The sequence below is a fragment of the Pleurodeles waltl genome, chromosome 6 (genome assembly GCF_031143425.1).
Source record: "Pleurodeles waltl isolate 20211129_DDA chromosome 6, aPleWal1.hap1.20221129, whole genome shotgun sequence".
Classification (NCBI taxonomy): Eukaryota; Metazoa; Chordata; class Amphibia; order Caudata; family Salamandridae; genus Pleurodeles; species Pleurodeles waltl.
Window position 1 is genome coordinate 1,196,536,996 of NC_090445.1, and position 22,466 is coordinate 1,196,559,461.

General features: G+C 43.6%; 1 protein-coding gene across 15 annotated transcripts in view; it reads left to right on the top strand.

Moving 5' to 3' along the window:
• Positions 1–22,466, top strand: part of SORBS1 (sorbin and SH3 domain containing 1) — a 794,498-nt gene that overhangs the window by 281,862 nt on the left and 490,170 nt on the right. For 4 of the 15 annotated variants that reach the window (XM_069240486.1, XM_069240488.1, XM_069240470.1 and 1 more), the window contains exon 1: positions 19,266–19,525. The exons of 6 other annotated variants lie outside the window; for them this stretch is intronic. In XM_069240486.1, the coding sequence (XP_069096587.1) occupies positions 19,494–19,525 (32 nt within the window). In that variant the 5' untranslated portion in view covers positions 19,266–19,493. Of the gene's footprint in view, positions 1–19,260; positions 19,526–22,466 lie in introns of those variants that run through there. 5 more of the 15 variants (XM_069240461.1, XM_069240475.1, XM_069240481.1 and 2 more) reach the window with 3 other exon arrangements.

Consider the following 22,466-nt stretch of genomic DNA (forward strand, 5'->3'; position numbering starts at 1 on the left):
GCTAGCACTATCCTGTCATCCCTGGGTTATAAGATTATTTTTAAAAAATGATTAAAATGGAGAAATATAAAAATGTGTTTTTAAATTGTGTTACAATATTCACAGTATCTGTCACTAAAATCTTTGTTCATTTTTTTAATAGAGTTTTGTGTTTTTCAGAAAATTCACAATAAGTTTCCACATTGTACATGTTGTTTTTTAAGGTAGTACACGGTTTTCATTTAAAAGAATGTTAGCGCAGACGGAAGAAAGAGCAGGTTTTGCATATAAAGAGGAGGCGGATTCTGTGCATGGACCTTTTATATGTTGTGAAGATTCTGTTCTGGATTGTTTATGTTTATGATGTAATGACTTTAAAGTGTTTATGATGTAAATGACTTTAAGTCAAGTAGCATTAAAGGGATTGATGCATAATGCAAGCCTATTTGTCTTTAATAAATTTCGGATTGTCTTGGCACTATGGGGGTCATTTTGACCCTGGCGGCCGGTGACCGCCAGGGTCACCGACCACGGGAGCACCGCCAACAGGCTGACGGTGCTCCCTCGAGCATTCTGACCGCGGCGGTTCAGCCGCGGTCAGAAACGGAAAGTCGGCGGTCTCCCGCCGACTTTCCGCTGCTCGGGTGAATCCTCCATGGCTGCGGAGCGCGCTCCGCAGCCATGGGGATTCTGACACCCACAGGATGGCGGTAGGGGGTGCCGCGGGGCCCCCGTAAGAGGGCCCCACTGTGTATTTCAGTGTCTGCAAAGCAGACACTGAAATACGCGACGGGTGCAACTGCACCTGTCGCACCTTCCCACTACGCCGGCTCCATTCGGAGCCGGCGTCCTCGTGGGAAGGTAGATTTGCCCTGGGCTGGCGGGCGGCCTTTTGGCGGCCGCCCGCCAGCCCAGGGCAAATCTCAAAATACCCTCAGCGGTCTTGTGACCGCGGAGCGGTATTTTGACGGGGGAACATTGGCGGGCGGCCTCCGCCGCCCGCCAATGTTAGAATGACCCCCTATATTTGGAGAATCACTATTTTGGTGTTGGTTGCTTCCTTTGACAATCCCTGGGATTAGGAGATCTGCACTGTGAAAATCATTCCTAGGACCTGTTAGGGCTTGGAGTGCATAGTTGTTTGACATGCCCTTGTAACAAGAAAAAAATATAAAAAAGTTTTACACACATATACGTACACGGAGGGTCGTGAAATTAGCTCTCTTCTGTCTGTTTGAGTATCATTCATATTACCCGTCTCCCTATGATAGCATATTGTGTGATGCAGTGGGTTAACAGCATTTGGCAGATCACGTGTACATATCTGCCTGAAAAAGAGTATGCTTCAGAGTCTGGGCTGGTGGCCAGTCCTTTAAACGTACACGTTTTCCTATAAAACATTCCCTTTTCGTTTCTTTCTTTTCCTTTATTCAAGAGTGGCTGAGTGCACCTTCCTTCGAAGTTCTACTGCCAGCAGTGACACACCATACGCTTTAACATTCGAAGATGGCCACCCAGTGTAGTATGTACTGCACATGCACCTTGAGATGGTATTGTGCATAGTGTGCCATTGTCTTTACTGCTCCAGGATCACAAACGTGTTGCTTCTAAAAGTGGCAGCATCATTGAATCTTTAAAATAACAATATAATGTATACAATACTGTCATCCACTATTATGCTACTTTTATTTTTAGAATGCAAGTATATAGCCTATTAAGGTTAGATTGCGATGGGTTTTCTTTTTTCTACTTGTATTCTTTTATTTTACCATACGCTTGCTAAGTTAATGTGCCTGTCTTTTAGTGGTTGGGTAAGTGGGTAAATGCAAGCATGAATTAGAGTAGATATATGTATGAGAGCAACAGGGAGTGACAGAGTGCATGAGTAATGAAGACGCACTTTCAGTTATAAGCCAGATATGTTGGCATTTCCAATGCTGGTTAAGACTATTGTCAGCCAGGTCTTTAGAATACCCCAGGCGTGGAATGATTTGACTGAAGGCCAGAGGGATTTGAGGCAACATACAGCCCCCTTTGGTGCGGGATGCAGTCAGTTTGTGGCACATTGACAGCAGCACTCTTGAACACGTGTCTGTCAATGTGTGTCGGCACAAATCACCTGACTTGAGGGCCTTCTTCTGCATCGTGGCCCAGCTAGGTAAAGCACACGAACGCTGCTTGCAGTGTGGCCTTGTGCCTGAATATATATCTGAGAATTATAGATATTCTCCGTAAGATTTTATTATGCGTACCCCACTATGCACCGGGACTTGACAAAATGCTGCTTCGCTGGACAAAGAAACAATGTCAAACTTTTCCATGTACCGTTTACATTTGGCAACAATACAAATCTCGCTTTATCAAAGCAAAGTAACAGAAAATCAATAACCAAATTTCAAATGGAAGTGAAGAAACTTCAGATGAGATGAGCTTTTTGAGTGTTATCCAGAGGGCAGAGATGAGTAACAGTAATTTAAAAACTGTACTTAAAAATTCGAAGGGTCCTCTATATGGGGCCAACAGTAAATTGAAAAATGAGAAATGCTTAATATTTATTTCTCCTTTCTAAGCCAGTTCCCCATCGTCGTGACATCATACCATTAATGCATCACCCGGAGCTTGTCTCTGTACGTGCCTGGCTGTAGGTTTTTTCCATCAGTGGTTCCCAATTGTCCTGAATGGCCCATTCAGTGCCCAGTTGGCACAATAATGCACGGTGATGACACCCTGACGCACCCGCTCCTTTTGATGGAGGGTAAACGAATGCAGTTTTGGTGGACACTTGTTTATTACTGGGCAGTGATGAATGTTAGGGAATATATTTAATCTGGAACCGTGCCATGTTTTGTTGACTAAGCTTCCACCTTGAATGTAGGTTTGCACGCCTGGCCCTATTGTTAAAAATAGCTGTTTGAAGTGCTTTGTAAAAGAGTTGTTTATTCACCGTGCAAATTATCCGCTTATTGCTTCCAAAATATCTCCTTGCTGACTCCAGTCTCGTAAGTGGCAGACAACATAGTTGGAGCGAGGTGTGTATTGTCGAGCAGCACACATCTCACACACACATTAACTGAATGGCGGTTCATTGGCTACCTGAAAGCAATGGATTTACCTGGATTTGATTGTACAATGTGTTCATGACCTCAGTCCTTTTAGAGAGTTAATTTTTACTCTATTGAATATATCTTTGTTGACTTTAACTATCTGGGAGGCTTGAGATTTCCGTTTTGATTTTCTTGTTGAAATCGGAAACTTGCCAGAGACATTTAAGTATTTTAAATCTTGACACTTCTAATTCTTGAAAGGTGATGAACAACATTGAAACACAATGCAGTTGTGTATATTCAAGTACAGTGATTATTCCAGGTGAGTGCAGAATAACTTTCTTCGCAAATGTTTCAGTTTTCATTGATTAGAGGAGATGACTTCATACGGAAAGGTTGCTAATCAGTAGACGTTACTGCTAAAAAAAATCTTAATTAACTCCGATTAATCATAACTGATTGCCATTTTAATTGTCTGGAATGTTATTTTTTTGTAATCACAGAAACTTCTGTATTCAAAAAGGTAAGATCTCACTAATCTATCCTAAATACCTTGTGGCTTGATTACTGTTGTGCCAATGTGGTACAGTTTTACCCTGTATATACATTGCCTTGCACACGTGCACTGGCACTTAATCTACTTTGATATGATTCTGGGATAATCTGAAACAGAGAGGGCATGAAATGTGCTGATTACTTGATGGCAGGAGCTGGGTCAATCAGCAGCTTTTGACACTTCCACTGTCCTCTAGCGGATTCTACGACTGTAAAAAAAAAGAGATCGGCATACGAGGAAGTGTGCTAAACTGTATCGCCTCCTAAGGGAGGTAAAGTATAGTGTCACTACACCTGTTCATCACTGTGGAGTTCCTCAAGGCGCAAACATCTCTCCATTCCTGTTCAGCCTCTCCCTTTCTTCTCCTTACCAGACCTGATCAGCTCCTTCAACCTAACCCGCTACAAAAACACAAATGACATAGGTGATACCAAAACTACCCAAAGCACGGAGAGCTGCCAATATTTAATCACTGATTCCGATCCATTGAAGACAGGATGCTGTTTAGGCATTTAAATTCACCTCCTCCCCAAATGAGAACCTAACCTAAGAATAATGGGATCACTATCAACCTAGAAAAATATGACACAAGGAGGTTGAGGCCCTACCATCAATATAGAGGAAATCAGACTTTTCGGAGCAATTATGGATTCCAGCCTGTCACAAGAAGTACCTTCTACATAAAGAAAACTCTTCAGAGTGTCTTCACAAACCTGCCATACCAGCAGAAGCTATTTGCCATTATTAGTCTTATCATTTCACATGTGGCCTAGGGTGTTCATGTGACATAATTTCACAGAGGTTAACACAATATACATTATCCCCTTTTTTTAGTGGTTTCCATTAAAAGAATTCCCGTCCCTCAAAAAAAAAGCTTTTTCTTAATTTCATTTGTGGAGTCCACTTTTTCAAGACATGGCCCTGAAGATGACCCCCTGCAATATTTGAGTCCTTTTTAGTAGGTCAAAATGCGTTGGAAATACCGCAAACTGAACTTTTGGAGTGCTATTTTCCCACACCTATAAAGAGATGACAATTTCTTTTAAGCTGTTAGGTCAACTAATGGACTTGTGGCTGATAGGGAGGGTGACCTCTTATACAGACAATAAACTCCTTCTGCGTCTGGGCTCTTGATGAACTTCTTATACAAGTGCAACCTGGGAGTTGTTTCGAGGGTGAACTGCGTTAGGATTTAACAGAACTCTTACCATAGTGTGTTTAAGTAAAACATATGTATATGTGATTGTGGTTTAAACTTTTTGTCTATTTGGGGATTTATGTCTAATTGTGTTTCAAATGCTTGTTCTCACCATTTGCTCAATGCGTTCTAGTCATATATGAGTAAAAATATGACAAGGTAGTGTCTTTAAGTAAACCTACATGGAACCTGTGGCTATTTGGTGTATCATAAAAAGACAATGTAAATTGCTCAAGTAAATGCAAATATTATAACGTTACACACAGGATTAATGTGCTGTTTTGTGTTTTGGATTGAGTAATTGATATTGTGTGGGAGTTCTCTTTTTGTGTTGTATATTGATCCCTCTCCCACTAAAGCCTTATAGGATCAAACTCCTTGGATTTTGGTACATGTGGACTATAGGCACCTGTCCTTTTACATTGCAAATGGAAAGTAGCAAACAGCAAGGTTTCAGGCACTTCACTGGGTAGCTGTAGACAAATGCTTCACCTTCAAAGCACTCTGCATCCTTCATAGGCTCACAGAAGCACAGGCCTACTGTTCCTCCAAGCCAAATTCCAAAGGTACTCATGGAATACAACACTGTTCTGGACCGCATCTCCTGCAAGACAAGTACTGGGGTGGACATACTTTTCAAGGGAAGAGTCAACATTTTGGAACTCATTGCTTGCAAAATTAGGAATACAAAAACCCATCTGAAGTTTAAAAAGGAAGCCAAGACCTGACTTTTCTTTAACTAAGCAAGCAGATCCACTCCAATAGCTTGATTCATCAAAAAATGAACAACCAGACTAAGATCCGGCCCAAGCAAAACAAGGAAAGTACAAGAAGGACTCAAATGGGCAACCGTGACCAGTTTGAGCCATGGGCTACTCATGTTTCTCCTGGGTTGTCCCCACAAGTCATTTAACCTATCTACCTAAAATCAATTCAGGCCCGGTGTTGCTCCCATCGCTTTTAGGTGAACCAAACAGTGAATTATATCTGGCAAACTGTAATCAGTACATGCCTTGGGATTCACTTCCTCTGCATACATGTAGCCACCATTCAGTGCTTCTCAACTGATACTCAGTTATTACAAAAAGAACATGTTTCCAGTGTTTGAAATGGGCTGCTGTTTGTCATATTAGGTGGACTCTATGAGGCATACCTGAGCTGTGTCTTCAGGTCATTTACGATGGCTGTCTGTGTGCAGTGTATGCTGTATGCTGTCCCGCCATTCACCATATAGGGTGTTTAAGCTGGCTGCCTGTAACTGTTGCATGCTTTATGTTGCTCCTCTAGTCCATAGGGCCAACTGAACACAATCCTTGGTCACAAATGGATCGCCTCTACATCCCAGAGCCATTTTCAAGAGCTCCTGCTCTGGCTTCCTGTGACCTGCGCACAGATGTGCATCACTCTCTCATTCTGGAGTATTGTTTAAAGAACTTGTAGTATAATTGCATGGCTCTTCTGCAGGTAAATGAAGTATCATCATCACTTCAGGAGGGCCCTAAAGGTGGCATATCAGGGAAGGCTGTATACCGTCCATGAATGCTAGTCCCACACATATGTTCTCCCCAGGAGTTCCGTGGAGCATTTGTCATGATTGCTGTATCCAGCACAATAGGCAGCACCGCTGTCACTCTCAGATGGTTCTGTAGGGACCTACAGAATAATTCCAAACCATTAATATATGCAAAGTGTGTACGCTCTGTCACTCGCTCCTCTTCCAGCCATCACAGTATTTTTGTTTTAGTCCTCATATGAGACAAGAGGCAAGGAGCATATTAGCATATTTTCTGGTACCAACAGGGCCCGACCCAGGAAAGGGCCCCCTACTCTTGGGCAAGGCCTCGTTCAACTTTTCCTTAAGAGTTTCCAAAGCTCACAAAAAACCTCTGTGCTCCTCCTTTGTTGGTTTTCCCTTTAATCCTCATCGGACACCCGACCTGTCAAGGCCCTCATAGTTGAGGTATCCTCCCCTTCTTGTCCCTTAAACCATGTCAGAAAGGGTTCCCACATTTTAGCTCTTTGCTCTGAACCACTTCAGCAGTCCAACCTACTAATACCTATCGCTGACCTACCCCAGTCGATGCATATCGGTAAGGTGACGAAGACCCATTTCATGCATATTTGTCTAAGAGCAAATAGCAATAATGTGAGTAATAGTAGTGTTTATGATCCCCAAGTCTTCTTTCAGACCCTTCACCCTCAAGGAAACCGAAAATCACGAGTTGAAGGCTTACCTTAATCTCTCTCTTCAGTATGGTTGTTGTTGCCTTACCCACTTCCTGCAAGAAGAGTTGGATGTTCGGACCCTGCCAGAAAAGATGGACGTCATCGGCTCTCTCCAGACCGCATTTAGTACAGGAACCTGCCTTTTATCCTCCCAGCTTCGACAGCTTCTTTGGAGACCAGCACGCCCTGTTTGTTCTAAGCAAATGGTTCCTCCTGAGGGTTGCACATTTGACAGAGGTCCATAGTGTAGCCATTTCCATAATGCGTTAACTCCAATGTTGGTCGGTCCGTTTTCCATTTTTCCTCTGGCAGTGTGAGGGGCCCGTTTTCACCATGCACCAGCATCCAGTACCATCTTGAGACCTCTTTTTCTATGGAGAGGTGCTCTGCAGATTCTCTTCCCGTTCCCTACTTCCATCCTCTATGTCACCCTGTTCGCGTGGCAAGCTTGCTAGTTAATAATACTTACATTTAGAAAGTATATTTTCCGTAAGCCAAGATAGCATTTCTCATGACTCCAGTGAGCCCCCCTCCATCAGTTGTCCCCACCTTGTTATCCCAGCATCTATTAGTGGCCTAGCTGGTGTATCCAATAAACAACCAGGCGTTTCAGGTGAGTTAATAATAGCCTTATATCCTTCACTTGAATGGCCCAGCCGTATAACTGAAAATCTTGGAAATCTATGTCTCCCTCTAATTTGTGCTTACGCAATTTCTTCCTAGCTATTCTTGCACCTTTATGAGCCCCGACAAAACCACCCGTTTCCCCTTGTAGCTTTCTGAACCATTCTGCCTTCAAATTCAAGGGGATCGTGTTGAAAATGAAGATGAACCTCTGAAGTATCATCAATTTAATAACATTGGTTCTGCCAAGTATTTAGAGGTGGGAGATAAGCCAACGAGTTCAGAAGTTTCTTAGTTTCTGTCATTAGTTCATTAAAGTTAACTTTAGCCATCTTATCCAAGTCTTCAACCACCTGAATCCCTAAATATCTAGTTTCCTTCGTCTCCAGGGGGTTATCGACATAGGCATTCCATGTGATGAGCTCCGTTCTCTATTGTTTAACCAGATAGCCAGACACCCTCCCAGAGTCATTACGGCCCAAATTTAAGAACGGCCTAGCACCAACTATCACCAAATTAGCTCATTTTTTATGCGAATGTGGCAATAGAGTGGCAAGAATGTTGCGCCATATTTACAAAGTGGCGCAATGCTTACATTGCTCCACTTTGTGAACCCTTGTGCCACATTATGCCTGTGCCAGGATAATCTATGCAAGGGTGCGTTCCCCCGTTGTGGGGCCCACAACAATGGCACAGTGGAATCTATGAGACTCCACTATGCCATTTTTTGATGCATTTTTAACGACTCCACAGAGCAGGTGTTAAAGGAGGCACACCACTATTTATAATGGGCCTCTATGTACTTTGCAGGATCAGCGACAACATTTTGGGCGCTAATCCTGCAAAGTACAATAGCATCAAAAATTATGACGCTATTGTCCCTAACCTGTACCATGGTGTGCCATATGTTAAATATGGCACACACATGGTAGCATTAGGGGGCTCAATGAGCCGCATGAAAAGGGGCGCTTCATAACATGAAGCACCACTTTTCTTAAATCTGGGCCTATGTGTGCGTAAGATAATGGGAAACAAGCTTGTAAAATCTTGTGTGTATATCATTAGATCATCTTCGTACAGCACCACTTTTTTCACCCAATTGTGATGTTGAAAGGGAATGATCTCCTGATTTTTCTTATACTGCTGGCTAGAGGTTCAATGTACAGGTCCCCTACGATTTCGTTTCACTGTTACTGAGAGCCTAGTGGGATTATCGTACCACGGAGTGTCTCTCTTGGATATAGATATTTACTTTGAAGGTTTCCCAGCTATATTCTTAGCTATCGATTACTCTTCTCCCCGCACTGCGCATTTAAGGAACGCATGAAGATTTCTCTATTATACAACGTATTATGGAATGTTTTGTACTTATTATAGATTTTCTACAGAGTCTTACTAGGACTGATTTCCTATATAAAACTTATTTTGAATCAAGCCCTGATGAAGTCCGTGAGAATACTCTCTCATAGGACGAAACACGTGTTGGCTATGGTTGCTACATGAACATTAAAGCTTTGGCTACTGCATGAATATCCAAATTTAAGGATGATTTGTTTTATATTGATGGCGAACTTTGTACTGCAAAAATAAATGGTTTATGAACTCTCTATGGTGTTATTGCCATTCCAAAGCTAAAGTCCCTATACCGTATTAACTTTTAATCATGAGTGCCCTGACAGCTGGCCTTTTCAATGGTAGTTTCCCTTGAAACATTGGAGGAGTAAGGAAGATCCTCTTGCCAGGAGCACCGTGCCACATTTAGAATTCGAATTTTACCATATGGACTCACTGTGAGCGCCCAAATCCTATGATTTTCTTCCTATGTGCCTTTGTTCTAATTCAATGTACAGGTTAAAGAGCAGGGGGGAACAAGGGGCACCCTTGCAGTGTTCCTCTCCCTATCGAAAACTGTATTGTTAAATTCCCATTGACTAAGATCCTTGCTTTTGGGCCTTCATAAATTGCTCTAATTGCTGTGAGGAACCTTTCTCCCAAGCCATATTGCCTAATTACCATGGAAAAGAAGGACCAACTCACCCTGTCAAAGGCCTTAGCAGTGTCTAAAGTCATAACAGTGAGAGGGGAACTTGTTGCCGATGCCACATCAGTAGCACTCACTAGATCATTTGTCGGTTCATTTAATTGCCCACCTCTCATAAAGTCCTTTTTGTCTTTGTGCACAAACTCCCCAATCACCTTCTCGAGTCTCTTTGCTATTATTTGTGTGTAATTCTTCTAATCATTGTTCAGTAATGATATTGGTCTACATGTTTTAAACGTTTTGAGGTCCTTTGTTGGGTTTTAGCATTATACAAATAGTTGCCTCAGTCCATGAACGTGGCTGAGCATGAACTTCTGAATGTATTGCAATTAATAATCTAGTCAGGACTGGGGTAAGTTCATATTTTAGAACCTTTACAGTTCATTTGGTAGACTGTCCGGGCCCGGTGCTTTCCCTTTTGTAACCCACTAAGCACGTTTTCCACTTCCTTTGCACTTATATCCTGATTTAAGTTCTGTTGGTGGTCTGTTTTTATTACAGGGAGAACATCCTCTTTAAGCCAGCTGTTTATCTGTGATTCTGTGGCCTCTAGGTCATTTGTATATAGTTCCTCAAAAAAGTCAACAGGGGCCTGTTCTATGTCTACCATAAGCACACAAGTCTGCCATAAGCACACCACAGAACCTTGGGACCTGATCAACTCCACCCGTCCGGACATCGCATTCCTAACCGAGACCCGGACCAACCTTAGCTCTGGACCACACACCGCCAGCGCAATCCCAGATGGATACAACATCCTAAGGAAGGACCTGCCCTCCTGTCCGGCCATCTTACACAAGTCCTCCCTCCCCATCACGGTCAACATGGAGGAACACTGCACCACAATGGAACACCTACACTTCTTGATCCACACCACTCACAACTCATCCCTCTGCAGCTCCCTGGTCTACAGACCGCCCGCCCCCCACCTATCCTTAATCAACGCCATTGTAGAGGTCGTCACCCCCCACGCCCTACCTCCTCCTCGGCGTCTTGAATTTCCACCACGAGGACTGCAACAACCAAAACACCATTTCCCTACTCTACAATCTCACAACCGTCGGACTCCAACAACTAATCATCGTGCCCACGCACGCTGCAGGACACGTGCTAGAGCCCATTTTCACCTCAAGCAATCAGATTACCATCAAGAATATCTCCAACCGACAATCACTGCCTACACTTCACCATAATTCGCACCCAGCGGCAGCCTCTGTGTCCCCAGAGCCGCCCACAGAAAATGAAACAAAGTCACAGACAAGCAATTCACCACGACCCTTACCAAATCACCCACTCCCCCCACAGACGACGCCAACACCACAGCATGCAACCTCAATGCCTGGATCACCGAATGCACCAACTCCTTAGCCCCCCTCCGATCAACATCCGTCAAGTGCATCCCAAAAAGAGCCAGCTGGTTCACCACCGAATACCAACAATAAAAGCGTTCTTGCAGGTGCCTAGAGAAGAAATGAAGAAACAGCAAAACCAGCGAAGGCCTCGCCTCCTTCAGAGCCTCCACTGCCACCCATCACCGACGCATCAAGAACTAAAAAAAAGCCACACTCCGGGAACGCATAAACACCTCCCCGTACAACACAAGAGAACTCTTCACAGTAATCAACAAATTCACACGTCCTCCCACCAAAGCCGCCAACATCTCCCCATTGTAAGACCTCTGCGACAAACTGGCCACCTTTTTCCACCGCAAGATTAAGGACAACTATGACAGCTTCCTCCCGCAGAACCCCCCAGCATCTGAACTTACGACCGACCCAGCCCCCCGGATCCCACCCAATCTGTCCACAGCTGGTCCACTCTCACCACAGAAGAGACTAAAATCATCATGAACAGCATTTACCCAGAGCTCCCACAGACCCCTGTCCTCACCACATTTACCACAGAGGCAGTGCATCTATCGCCCCCTAACACGGCAAGACACTGAACTGCTCTATCAAAACAGCCACCTTCCCCGATGATTGGAAACACGCCGAAGTCCGCCCTCTCCTGAAAAGACCTACAGCCGATCCATAAGAGCTAAAACATTCCTGGCCCATCTCGCTACAACCCTACCTGGCCAAAGTCCTGGAAAAAAGCCGTAAACTCACAGCTGAGACAATTCATCGAAGACAACAACTCTCTGGATACCTCCCAGTCTAGCTTCCGCAGCTACCACAGCATGGAGACAGCTCTTGCAGCCACCAATGACATCCGCAGACTCCTCGACCGCGGCTACACTGCAGCACTCATACTACTCGACCTCTCAGCAGCCTTCAACACGGTCTTCCACAGCACCTTATGCACCACACTCCACAACTTAGGGATCCGCGGAAAAGCCTTGCAATGGATTCACAGAGAGTCAGGCTCCAACCCTTCATATCCAAACCAACAGAAGTCAGCTGCAGAGTCCCTCAGGGATCCTGCTTGAGCCCAGCGCTTTTCAACATCTACACAGCCTTGCTTGTAGCCAACGTCAGAGGCCATGGGATGAACATCGTGTCATATGCCGATGACACACAACTCATCTTATCCCTCACTGAAGACCCAGACAAACCCAGTAGGAACTTTCACACCGGAATGAAAGCCATCGCCGCCTGGATGAGGGACAGCTGCCTCAAGCTCAACTCAGACAAGACCGCGCTCATCATCTTTGGAAACTCCACTTCAGCCTGGGATGACCCCTGGTGGCCCACATCACTCACCAACCCACCTACTCCGACTGACCACAGGTAACCTGTGAATCATCCTCGACTCCTCCCTAACAATGACATGACAGGTATATACAGTCACCTCTTCCTCTGGCACACCTGCCGCCAACCCCGCAAAATCTTCAAATGGATCCCGGACGACTGCCGCAAGATAGTCATCCACTCCCTAGTCACAAGCAAGCTCGACTATGGCAATGCACTCTACGCCCACACCATGGCAAAGAACATCAGGAATCTACAACTCATCCAAAATGCTGTCCCCAGACTCGTCCTGAACCTCCTCCGCCAGGAACACATGTCCCAACACATGAGACTCCTCCATTAGCTCCCGGTGGAGAAGCGAATCAACTTCAAACTACTTACCCACACCTACAAGGCCCTTCACAACATTGGACCAGCCTACCTGAAACATCGAATCTCTTTCCATAACCCCACCAGACCCCAGCCTGCACTAGCCACCATTCCACACATTGGGAAAACCAACCCCCGGAGGAAGATTTTTCACCTACCTCGCAGCCAAGAGATGAAACAACCTACACACACACACACACACACCTCAGACAAAGCCCATCACTCACCATCTTCAGAAAGAACCTCAAGACCTAGCTCTTCGAATGAGGCCCAGACCCAACACCAGCGCCTTGAGACCATCACGGGTGAGCAGTTGTGCTTTATAAAAACTGATTGATTGATGTCTGAATCTTCTGTGCATCATTTCCCAGTCTCTTTAATTACTATTTCCTTGATGATATTTTGAGAACTCTCATGTCCCATCTTCTAGGTCAGAAGTTTCCCACAACCTTCTCCATATTCATAGTGAGCCAATTTACTTGCTTCCCACTTTCTTCGTTCGACTCCTTTTAAATAGTCTTCCAGTTCACCTTGTGCGTCTTTAAGTTTATCATTTAAGACAACCTGTTCCCAGGCCTTTTTACAGTTAGTTAAATCCCTATAAAACCCCTCTATTTTCAATTCCAACTCCACCACTCTTTTTATTTTCCTTTGTTTTGTATACCCCCTAACTTATTACCCATCTCTTGAATAAAGGCTTTGTAAGCATCAAATACAACGTGTACAGGGACTGAGGCTCTATTTACCTAAAAAAAACTCTGCTGTATCCTTCTTTAGTTGTCTAACAATTGATCAGTTCCGTAAATATGTCCTGTCCAGGTGTAACTGACTTTTTGGCTAGCAGGAACACTACCTTCACCACAGAATGATCTTATAGATGTACTACTGATAGATGTACTGATGTACTACTTCCTTTACCTTTTGCCCCAACCTTTCATCTTTCAAAACGAAACCAATCTGGGAAGCTTATTGTAACAGGTAAAGTCATTTTCTTGGCCCGACCTCTGCCTCCAGATATCCATCAACCCTAAATAATTCGTCATGTGGTGCTCACAGTCCCTCATCTTGGTAGAGGTGACAATAGGTCTAGGTGTGAATTTATGTGAGCTGGGTTCTAATAATACATTAAAATCTCCACAACATTTTACATGTGCAACAAGTATCACCAGACACTTTTTTAAAAACTTTCTTGAAGATTCGTCAAATGGTGCCAAAGATATAGACAAGTCAAAAAACACTTTTTCTATGGAAACATAGGCCCTCATTACGACCCTGGCAGTCAGTGTTAAAGCGGCGTTAATACTGCCAACAGGCCGGTGGTAAAAAAAAATGGGATTTTGACCCTGGCGGTAACCGCCATCACAAACAGCCACTTTAACACTCCGACCACCAGGCTGGTAACTGCCGCTTGGCTAGAGACTTCGGTGGCCAGGCCGGCGGCCGGCACAATTCCACCCTTGGGATTACGACCCGGCCTACCGCCATGGTTTTCGTGCCAAACTTACCGCCATGAAAACCATGACGGTAGGCACTATAAGTGCTAGCGAATCCCTTCCCTGGCACTGATAGGGGTTTCCCCCGCCTTACCCCTCCCTCTCCTGCCCCCCCGCACATGTACACATGCGCACCCATATACACACATGCACACACGCATACCCACCACCACCCACACATGTACACATACATACCCACACCCCGCAACACACACCAACATACCTGGTCGCACACATGCATTCACAACACACAACATACACTCACATTCAGTCATTCACGCACTCATTCAACGTTACTCGCACCCACATGCACGCATTCCAAAACATACACACACACCCCCCACATACACACAACACCCCCAACCCCCCTCTCCTGTCAGAGAACCCAACTTACCTGCTTGCAGGGGGTCCTCCGGCTGGAGGCGGTCGGCGGCGATGCTGTCAGCAGCAGCGTCCGCCAGCAAAACACCGCCAAGCCGTATCATTGGTCATGATACAATCGGCGGTGTTTTGCTGGCGTGGCGGTGCTGCTGTCAGCAGCACTGCCTTACCGTTGTCCGCCACCACAACCATCGGCGGTATTCCGCCAGCATTCTGGCGGTATACCGTTGGCGGTCATAATACACATAGGCGGCTGGTAGCCATGGCAGAGGCATGTTGACGGCTGTCGCCATGACGGTAGGCGGCAGTTACCACCAAAGTCGTAATAAGGGCCATAGCCCTTACTATAACTACCTATAACCAATCACCACTAGGTAATAATATATTCCATAAGTCCATTTTCCATCCACTGGGAGCGCCCAACCCTGCAGGTCAGCCTCAGTAAATGGGGGACAGAGCATCCTGAGCATATCTATCCATCCTAAAGAATAACTGAAACCTGATTCACAAAAACCCCCTGCTTTTATTTCAAGTGGCTGCATTTCATTTCCTTTTCCTGACGCGTTTTTTTGGCACAGTTTGACGAATCTTCACAAAACTACCCAAACAAAAAGTTCATACCCCTCAACAACTTCTTGGAAGTTTTGGGGTGATTCTTCTCGCTGGGTAGAGAAAACACAATTTCTGCATGCAGTTTTTCATAGCAAAATTGAACAGCGATATCATGAAAATGGCTGGACGGAATTACACCAAATTTGTCAGAAAGCTAGATCTCAGACCATAAAGTGTGATTTTTGTGATTTCGTGTAAAACCATTTAGTCATTTGGGAGAAATTAAGGTTCAAAATCTTTGTATATCTGGACGGTTGGGTTTGTAATCAAACAACTTCTGTAAATAGAGCGATCTGATTGTCCGAGGGGAATTTTTTCGTCTCTACCACATTGCTCCTGACTGAGCTCCAGCAAGAACTTGCACTCTGACTGGCTGGTTGGAACGTCATCAGAAATGTTGCAGAGGCCATTACAGTATTAGCGTACTTGGACTTTTTTTCAGTAAAGGACCTCTGGTGGTCCAGGGCTTGGGGATTAAACCACATACATTATAATACATATCGAGAAGGGGGGCTACCCTTCCCAAACCGATTTTGGTCCTGGTGACCTCCGGAACCCAGCACTCTTTCAGAACAGGAGTGGGAGTTTTGGGCTATTCCGTAGAATGCCATTTGTTTTGGTGCATGCAGCATCAGTATGTCAGAGGCTGATGAACAAGTTCTAAAAGATTTAACTGGAATGAAATACTTTTAAGGTATGGTGCTTAGTTTTCAAAAGACTTTGTAAGAACATCTTTTTAAAGCAGATCATGTTAGGTAAGGCTGGTCTGACAAAGTTAGTTTGAGAAAGAGTAGATTTCTTATCTTGGACCCACAATAGCCAAAGAAGGTGTAAAGGCTAAGAATTTGTTGTTGGGCACCATTTGAAAACTTGAGGTACCTGAAAGTAAGAATGAAGTGACATCATTTTGAGGTGTGGTTGAGTTTTAGAAACACTACCTAATAAACTGACTATAACGTCTGTTGCATGTTGGGAATTGTGTAAGAAGAGTTTGAACTTTGAGTGGAGCAGTGCTTGTAATAAGAATTTCAACTTGACTAAAACAGATTTCGCAAAAACATCTGCTTTAAAATAATTTTTGTTGTTCAGAGAATCACTAATGAAAGTGGGAAAGGGCTTGGTGTGGTTTGGTTACAAAGGGCTCATGGGTGATTTTGAAAGATTGATTGCTTGTGCATCAAGAATTCTTAAGGGTACTGAATTATTTAGTGATCGAGTGAGAGGGACGTCATAAATAAGTGAAAGGTGCAGCAATTGAAATGGTCAATTTTCGACCTTCCTAATGTATTTCGTAAGGTTGTCGATTTTCACCAAAAATCTGTCTTTTTTGCTGGAATCTAAAATTACTCCAAATGCTGTTTATAATTCTTTGCGTAGTGAACAAACACTTTCTAAGGCCTCAAAGTGACCATTATGGCCCAGTGAGAACATGGAAATGACTCTAACATGCTTATTTGAGTACAAAAAGTAATGCTAGACATCAGCAAATCATAACAAGTCGAAAGATGCATCATTTGAAAATGTCCATTGTTTACCTTCCTAAGGCCTGAGCAGTACATTGGGCTGTCAAAAATTCAAGAAACTTTTTTTGGGGTGGTGCTTTTGCCGTTCGCTGTGATCACAAACCTCTTAAAGAAATCTGGCTGAAGGAGGATTTAGATTCTGTTCCTACTCATATTTATAGATGGGTGGTGGAACTACAAGTGTGTATGTTTGATGTGGAGTAGTTACCAGGGTATAAGAATCATTCTGTTTACTGCTTTTCTAGATTATTATCAGGGAAAATTATTGAAGCTGAAGTGGAAGGAGATGATGCAGGTGAAGAAATGAATTTTCATCTGATACCCAAGTGGTTATTTTAGGAGACACTTGGAAAAAAACTGAGGGAGATGTGATTTGCAGGCTTACCACAAGTTGATAAGGGAGAAACAGCTTGAAAATAAACACCTGTTCTGATCTACATTAATGTTGGTGTGTGAGCTTGACACCTTCTGACACTAGCAGTGTCATATTGAGAGGCACAAGGTTGGTAATACATAGTCATCTCTGAAACAAGCTGATATGATTAGTGCATGGAAGGCTTATAGATATTGTGAAGGTGAAACAACGTTTGGGGGAAAAATTTTGGTAGCATGTTTCTTATCTGGAAGTGAAGCAAGTTATTCGGAAATGTGAAGAATGTGTGGCCAATGAGAAGATTTGTAAGTACGAGGATTCCTCCAATGATATGTAGGGATAAATCTATAGGTTTGTGAGAGGAAAATGCACTAGTCATTGTTAGCCCTCTCAGTAATTAAAGTATCCTATCTTATTTGATAGTTGTTGTAGACATGTTCTCTTGTTTGCCAGAAGTATCTTGCGGCAAGGACATTTCTTCAGTCATTCCAGTTTTGGAGGAGTATTTTAGAGTATTTCTGAAAGACATTGGTCCTCAGTTGTGCTCTAGGGAAGTGGAGATCTTTTTGTGTGAATGTGGAAGTACACATTAAAGTGCTCTTTGTACAATAAAGATTTCAGTGGTATGCATCTTAAAATATTAAAATGGGGTATAAAGCTTGCTAGGGTTAGTGATTTTGACCTAAACATTTTACTGTTATCTCCTCCTTCAACCACTGGCAAACACCTTTTGAGTTGTTCCGGGGCCATGCTCATCATTCTAAGTTGCATCCTTTTGGATGGGTTAGTGATGGAAAACCACAAGGAGACCATAGTATGAGCTGCTTACCTTTTGTATTGGGCCGTGGTTTAAGCCAAATTGTAAAGTGTTTCAAACACATATGAGAGAAGCCTTAAATGTGGTTGCTTCCACTAAACTCCGGTGGTTTAGGTGTAGTGAATCTTCATTTTGCCAACTTGACGTGCTATGCAAGGAAGACCCCTAAGGAAATGGAATCCAGAGATGTGGCTCAAGAATGCTTACTTAGAGGATACAAATATATTGTGTTTAGGGAAGACTTTACCCATATGTTTAGAAAGCACGAATGATTTCACTAGCCTGGGTGTTAAAACATGCTGTGTTATGACTTGTAGGAACAGGGATTTGAAAGCACGGGGTACCCATGACATCCAAGTATTGTGCTCTCCTGTGCAGTTGATGCTTGATCACAGTGTTCTGAGTTGTTCGGTAATACTGCACACCTATGACGTTTCTCATGCATGTTTCATCAGGTTACAAGTTAATCACTGGTGAAATTTGCAAGGGGAATAGTAATCAGAACTGTCTGAAAGAGGAAATATGCGCGGAAATCCGATGCAATAACTATGATCATCTGCATAAACATTATTTCTAGAATGGGTTTTGTGTTTTTTATGTTTTTTTCAGTGTGCTATGTGTTATAAGTAAGTTATGGTTGGACTCTGTAAGAAAAAATGGGGCCGGCAAAGGAAGCCGATAGCAAGTTGCAGGCACCACGATTTGTTTGGCGAAAACTAGACATCAATAATTGTTTCATGGGGGGTAGGTGTTACGTGTCCTTAGAAAACCTAGTCGACTCGATTGTCATGAAAACATTTCAGTCGGGACCTTCAGTTTCATATTATCGCTATCGAGTTTATGTCGCCAGAGTCATATTTCACAGTCAGGCAACGCGTCCTCGTCACTTTTATTCTTCTGCCTGTAACCAAGCGAAGGTGGTGTTGGAAGGCTCAAGGCATCTCGTCCGTCTGCATATCATGTGGAGTATTTTCATGAGGGTCTGAGTGGTGCCCGCAGCAGGAACCCTTTCTGGCTATTTTGGAAGTGTCCATTGAAACCGGATCGTGACTGTTGATGGCTGCTGTACTAATGAACTTGTTTCCTGACGGTGACAGCTACTTTACTGAGGAAGAGAGAAGAATGCTCGCCTTTAACACACACATTTTTCGGTGTGCCCGACCGGGATCAACTGTGTTCTACAATATTTGTTTCTAAAAATGCACACAGTACCATTTTCGAGCGGCGTTCGCTTTGGCGCCATTATTGAAACGCGTAATGGCCTCTGGAGTGTGTGTATGTATGATGTCAAACAGGAAGGAATGCCAGGCGGCTAAAAGGGGGAGGTGGACTGTGAAGAAGTCGGTGACAGAGTTACGTGACTCAAAAACAAAGCTAATTTAAGCTCTTATGTGGGGAGAACACGTATTTAAAGATTCCTAGGGGTGAGAGAGGCCTCTCAGAGATCGTGTCGCTCGAACAGTGGATCTAACAGTGGCATGACGACTCCTTTGTACCCTTCTGGCCTGTATTGTGATAAATTACTGGAGCAACGCAACGCATACAACGAAACAATTCATCAGTGGACATGGCGCGCTTGACTGAAAAGGTCAATGAAAGGTAAGCTTGGCAAGCGTTATCGATTGCACAACTTCTGTCTGTTCTTTTACGCTTAAAATGGGCCTGTTGCTCCCGCGGTTATCTGTTTTCAGACTTCCCGGACTCTGGGAACAAGGTACCTTTGTGTTGAAAATTATATTTAGTATACACCTTCACAATTACATTCCAGTAGTTTCCTGAACTTGATAAACATCCAATAAAAAAGCATGTGGAGCTAGTATTCAATTCTGCCTGCTTTCATATTTGTATTTAGGAATATTCCAAATCTGGAAGTTCAGTGCATGCATGTAAATAACCATTCTCTTGAGAAGCATGCAATTATAATAAAGGAACGAAGCACACAGAGATGGGAACTTGGTTGACAAGTATTATATAAACCATCACCCAAATACCCCAGAAGCTTATCGGCCATATGCGTTATGTCAGGCAGTGGTATGCAAATATTTGTTCATTTCCTTTCACTAGCAACATCCTCAACATGGTGAATTTGTTATCCCATCGATGTGAATGTGTGTTATGTGAACAGTGTTCTAAATGCTATGCCTAAAAATGTGACCTGGCCTCCAACTTGTAACTGTTGCATTTGAAGGTCATGAGATAAACATACATTCTGCCCCTAAATTTAAAAACCTTTAACAGTCCCAACTTATTTACAAAGATTTGTTTTTGGATTGTGGGCCTGATTTAAAGTAAGTGGGCTGCTGCACCCCTTTCTTTGCGCCCCCTAGCGCCCCCTCCCGAACCTCTACCGCTATCATGTGTGCGCCGTATTTAAAATACAGCGCACCATGGCACAGGGTAGGGGGCAATAGCATAATTATTTTTTACTCTATTGATGTATTCTGCAGGAGTAGCACCAACATTTTGATGCTATTCCTGCAGAGTACATAGGGGCCCATTGTATTCCACGGCATGCCCCCTTTTAACGTCTGCTCTGAGCAGGCGTTAGAAGTGCCAAAAAAAAAAGTGCAAGCAAATCTCTTAGATTTTCTTTCTCCATTTTTTCGGCCTCCTAACAAGGGAATGCCCTTTTTGCATACATTATACCTGGCGCAGGCATAATGTAGTGCAAAGGATTATAAAGTAGCGCAATGCATGCATTGCACCACTTTGTAAATACGGCGTCGTGTTTTTGGCCATCTAACGCCACATTAGCATAAAAAAAATGACGCTAATGTGTAGTTAGGATTGCGCTAGGGGCTCCTAAATCAGCCCTAAGTGTTTTTTATTAGTCTCAGTATTTCAGGAGTGATTTACAACAACCACTCATGGGAAAAACGGTGCAAATTGATTAATCGTACAGGTTTGCGGGCTGAATTCACTGAGGATTTTTTTTTTAAGAGTAGGTGTGTTTTACTCTACTTTTAGGCACAAATTACACCTGAATATTCTGACCTATTTCACCAAGCATTTTCTGCAAATAGTTGTGTCTTTTGTCTTACCCCAGGTTTACACCTCTCTTTCCACAAGCAGACTATGTGAATTGTAAGATCTTTTAATAAACATAGTTGGCTCTTGGAATATCATGAACAATTCATACAGAGGAAATGATTTTTGCAGTAGGACTAAGGCACAATTACTCCTAGAAGAACCTATGTGGACCAGAACCTGAATGTTTCAGGGATCTTTGTAGATTTCACCTGATAGTAGATCAGCTATATGCAAATAGTATAGTGCAAATATTATGCGGATATTTAGAGTGCAATATTCAGATTATTATCATGGTGAATGTGACGAGGCTTAGAATTTACGAGAAGTGAAGCTCAAGTAAGTCATGCTGTAGGTCTGTGTCTCTCAGCAGTAGTAATAAACAGAGACGTGCGTTCTGAACATCTGTTTATATTTTTTATGCCATGTTGATTTTTCATGTGCAATAAATATAAACAGAAGTACGTGCCCTTGACAAAGCACAATAGTTTAAATCCGATCAACAAAACAGAATCACAGCAACTAGTGAGTAAATCCCCGGTGCTTTTCCTTTTGTAATGTGGTTTGAGAATGGAATCAGTGAGAAAATGAGCATTGTTATCTCAAGCCTGTTAATCTGTACCTTAGTAATAATGTTGAATTTGACATTTGCACTGTGGTGATAAATGTGTAAAACTGTGGTTATAATACAATTCCTAAGAAAAAAGTGTTATTGGGCATGCCACAATAGTATACATGTAGATGTGTATATTGTAATATCATATTAATTACCATTGTTAAATGTTAAAACGGGCCACGACTCACCACTTGTAGATCTTTAAATGGATTATGCTGCCACTCCCCTTCCTGACTTTTTTTGTGTATAGGTTTTTTATTGGCATTTCATACAGCATCAAGATGCAATAGTGACAATACAATTTAGCAGTATAATACAAACAGTACGGATAATGGAAATCAACAGCAATGAACCCCTTTTCAGCCTTGGTTCCACATGCATGCTCTGGGTCCTGAGCCATTCATGACTGGGCAGGTATCATAATAGTAATGTGAACACCAACGATGTGATCATTGCTGTGTCCCCCTCCCCCACTACTAAGGCCGGGAACGCTCGTCTGCCAAACTCCCGACAGGGTGGCCGCCACTGTAGTGGCGACCTCCCTGCTGGACCCATTATTACTTTCCTGCTGGGCTGACAGGCGGAAATCAAGGTTTACGCCCGTCAGCCCAGCGGGAAGGTGGCGGCAGCATCGTTGCTGACTTGTAATTGAGCCGGCTGCAATGCTGCCGGCTGCAGGGGGCACCAGCACCCTCATAATGCGCACTGTCTGCACAGCAGACAGTGCTAATTACGAGGGTGCTGGACAGGGTGACCCCTGCACTGCCCATTCTACGGGCATGAGCAGTGCAGGGTACCCCCAGTGGCCCTCTGCACCTGTTCTCCGCCAGCCTTTTCATGGCAATGAAATTGCCATGAAAAGGCTGACAGAGAACCAGGTTGTAATCAGCAGGGTGA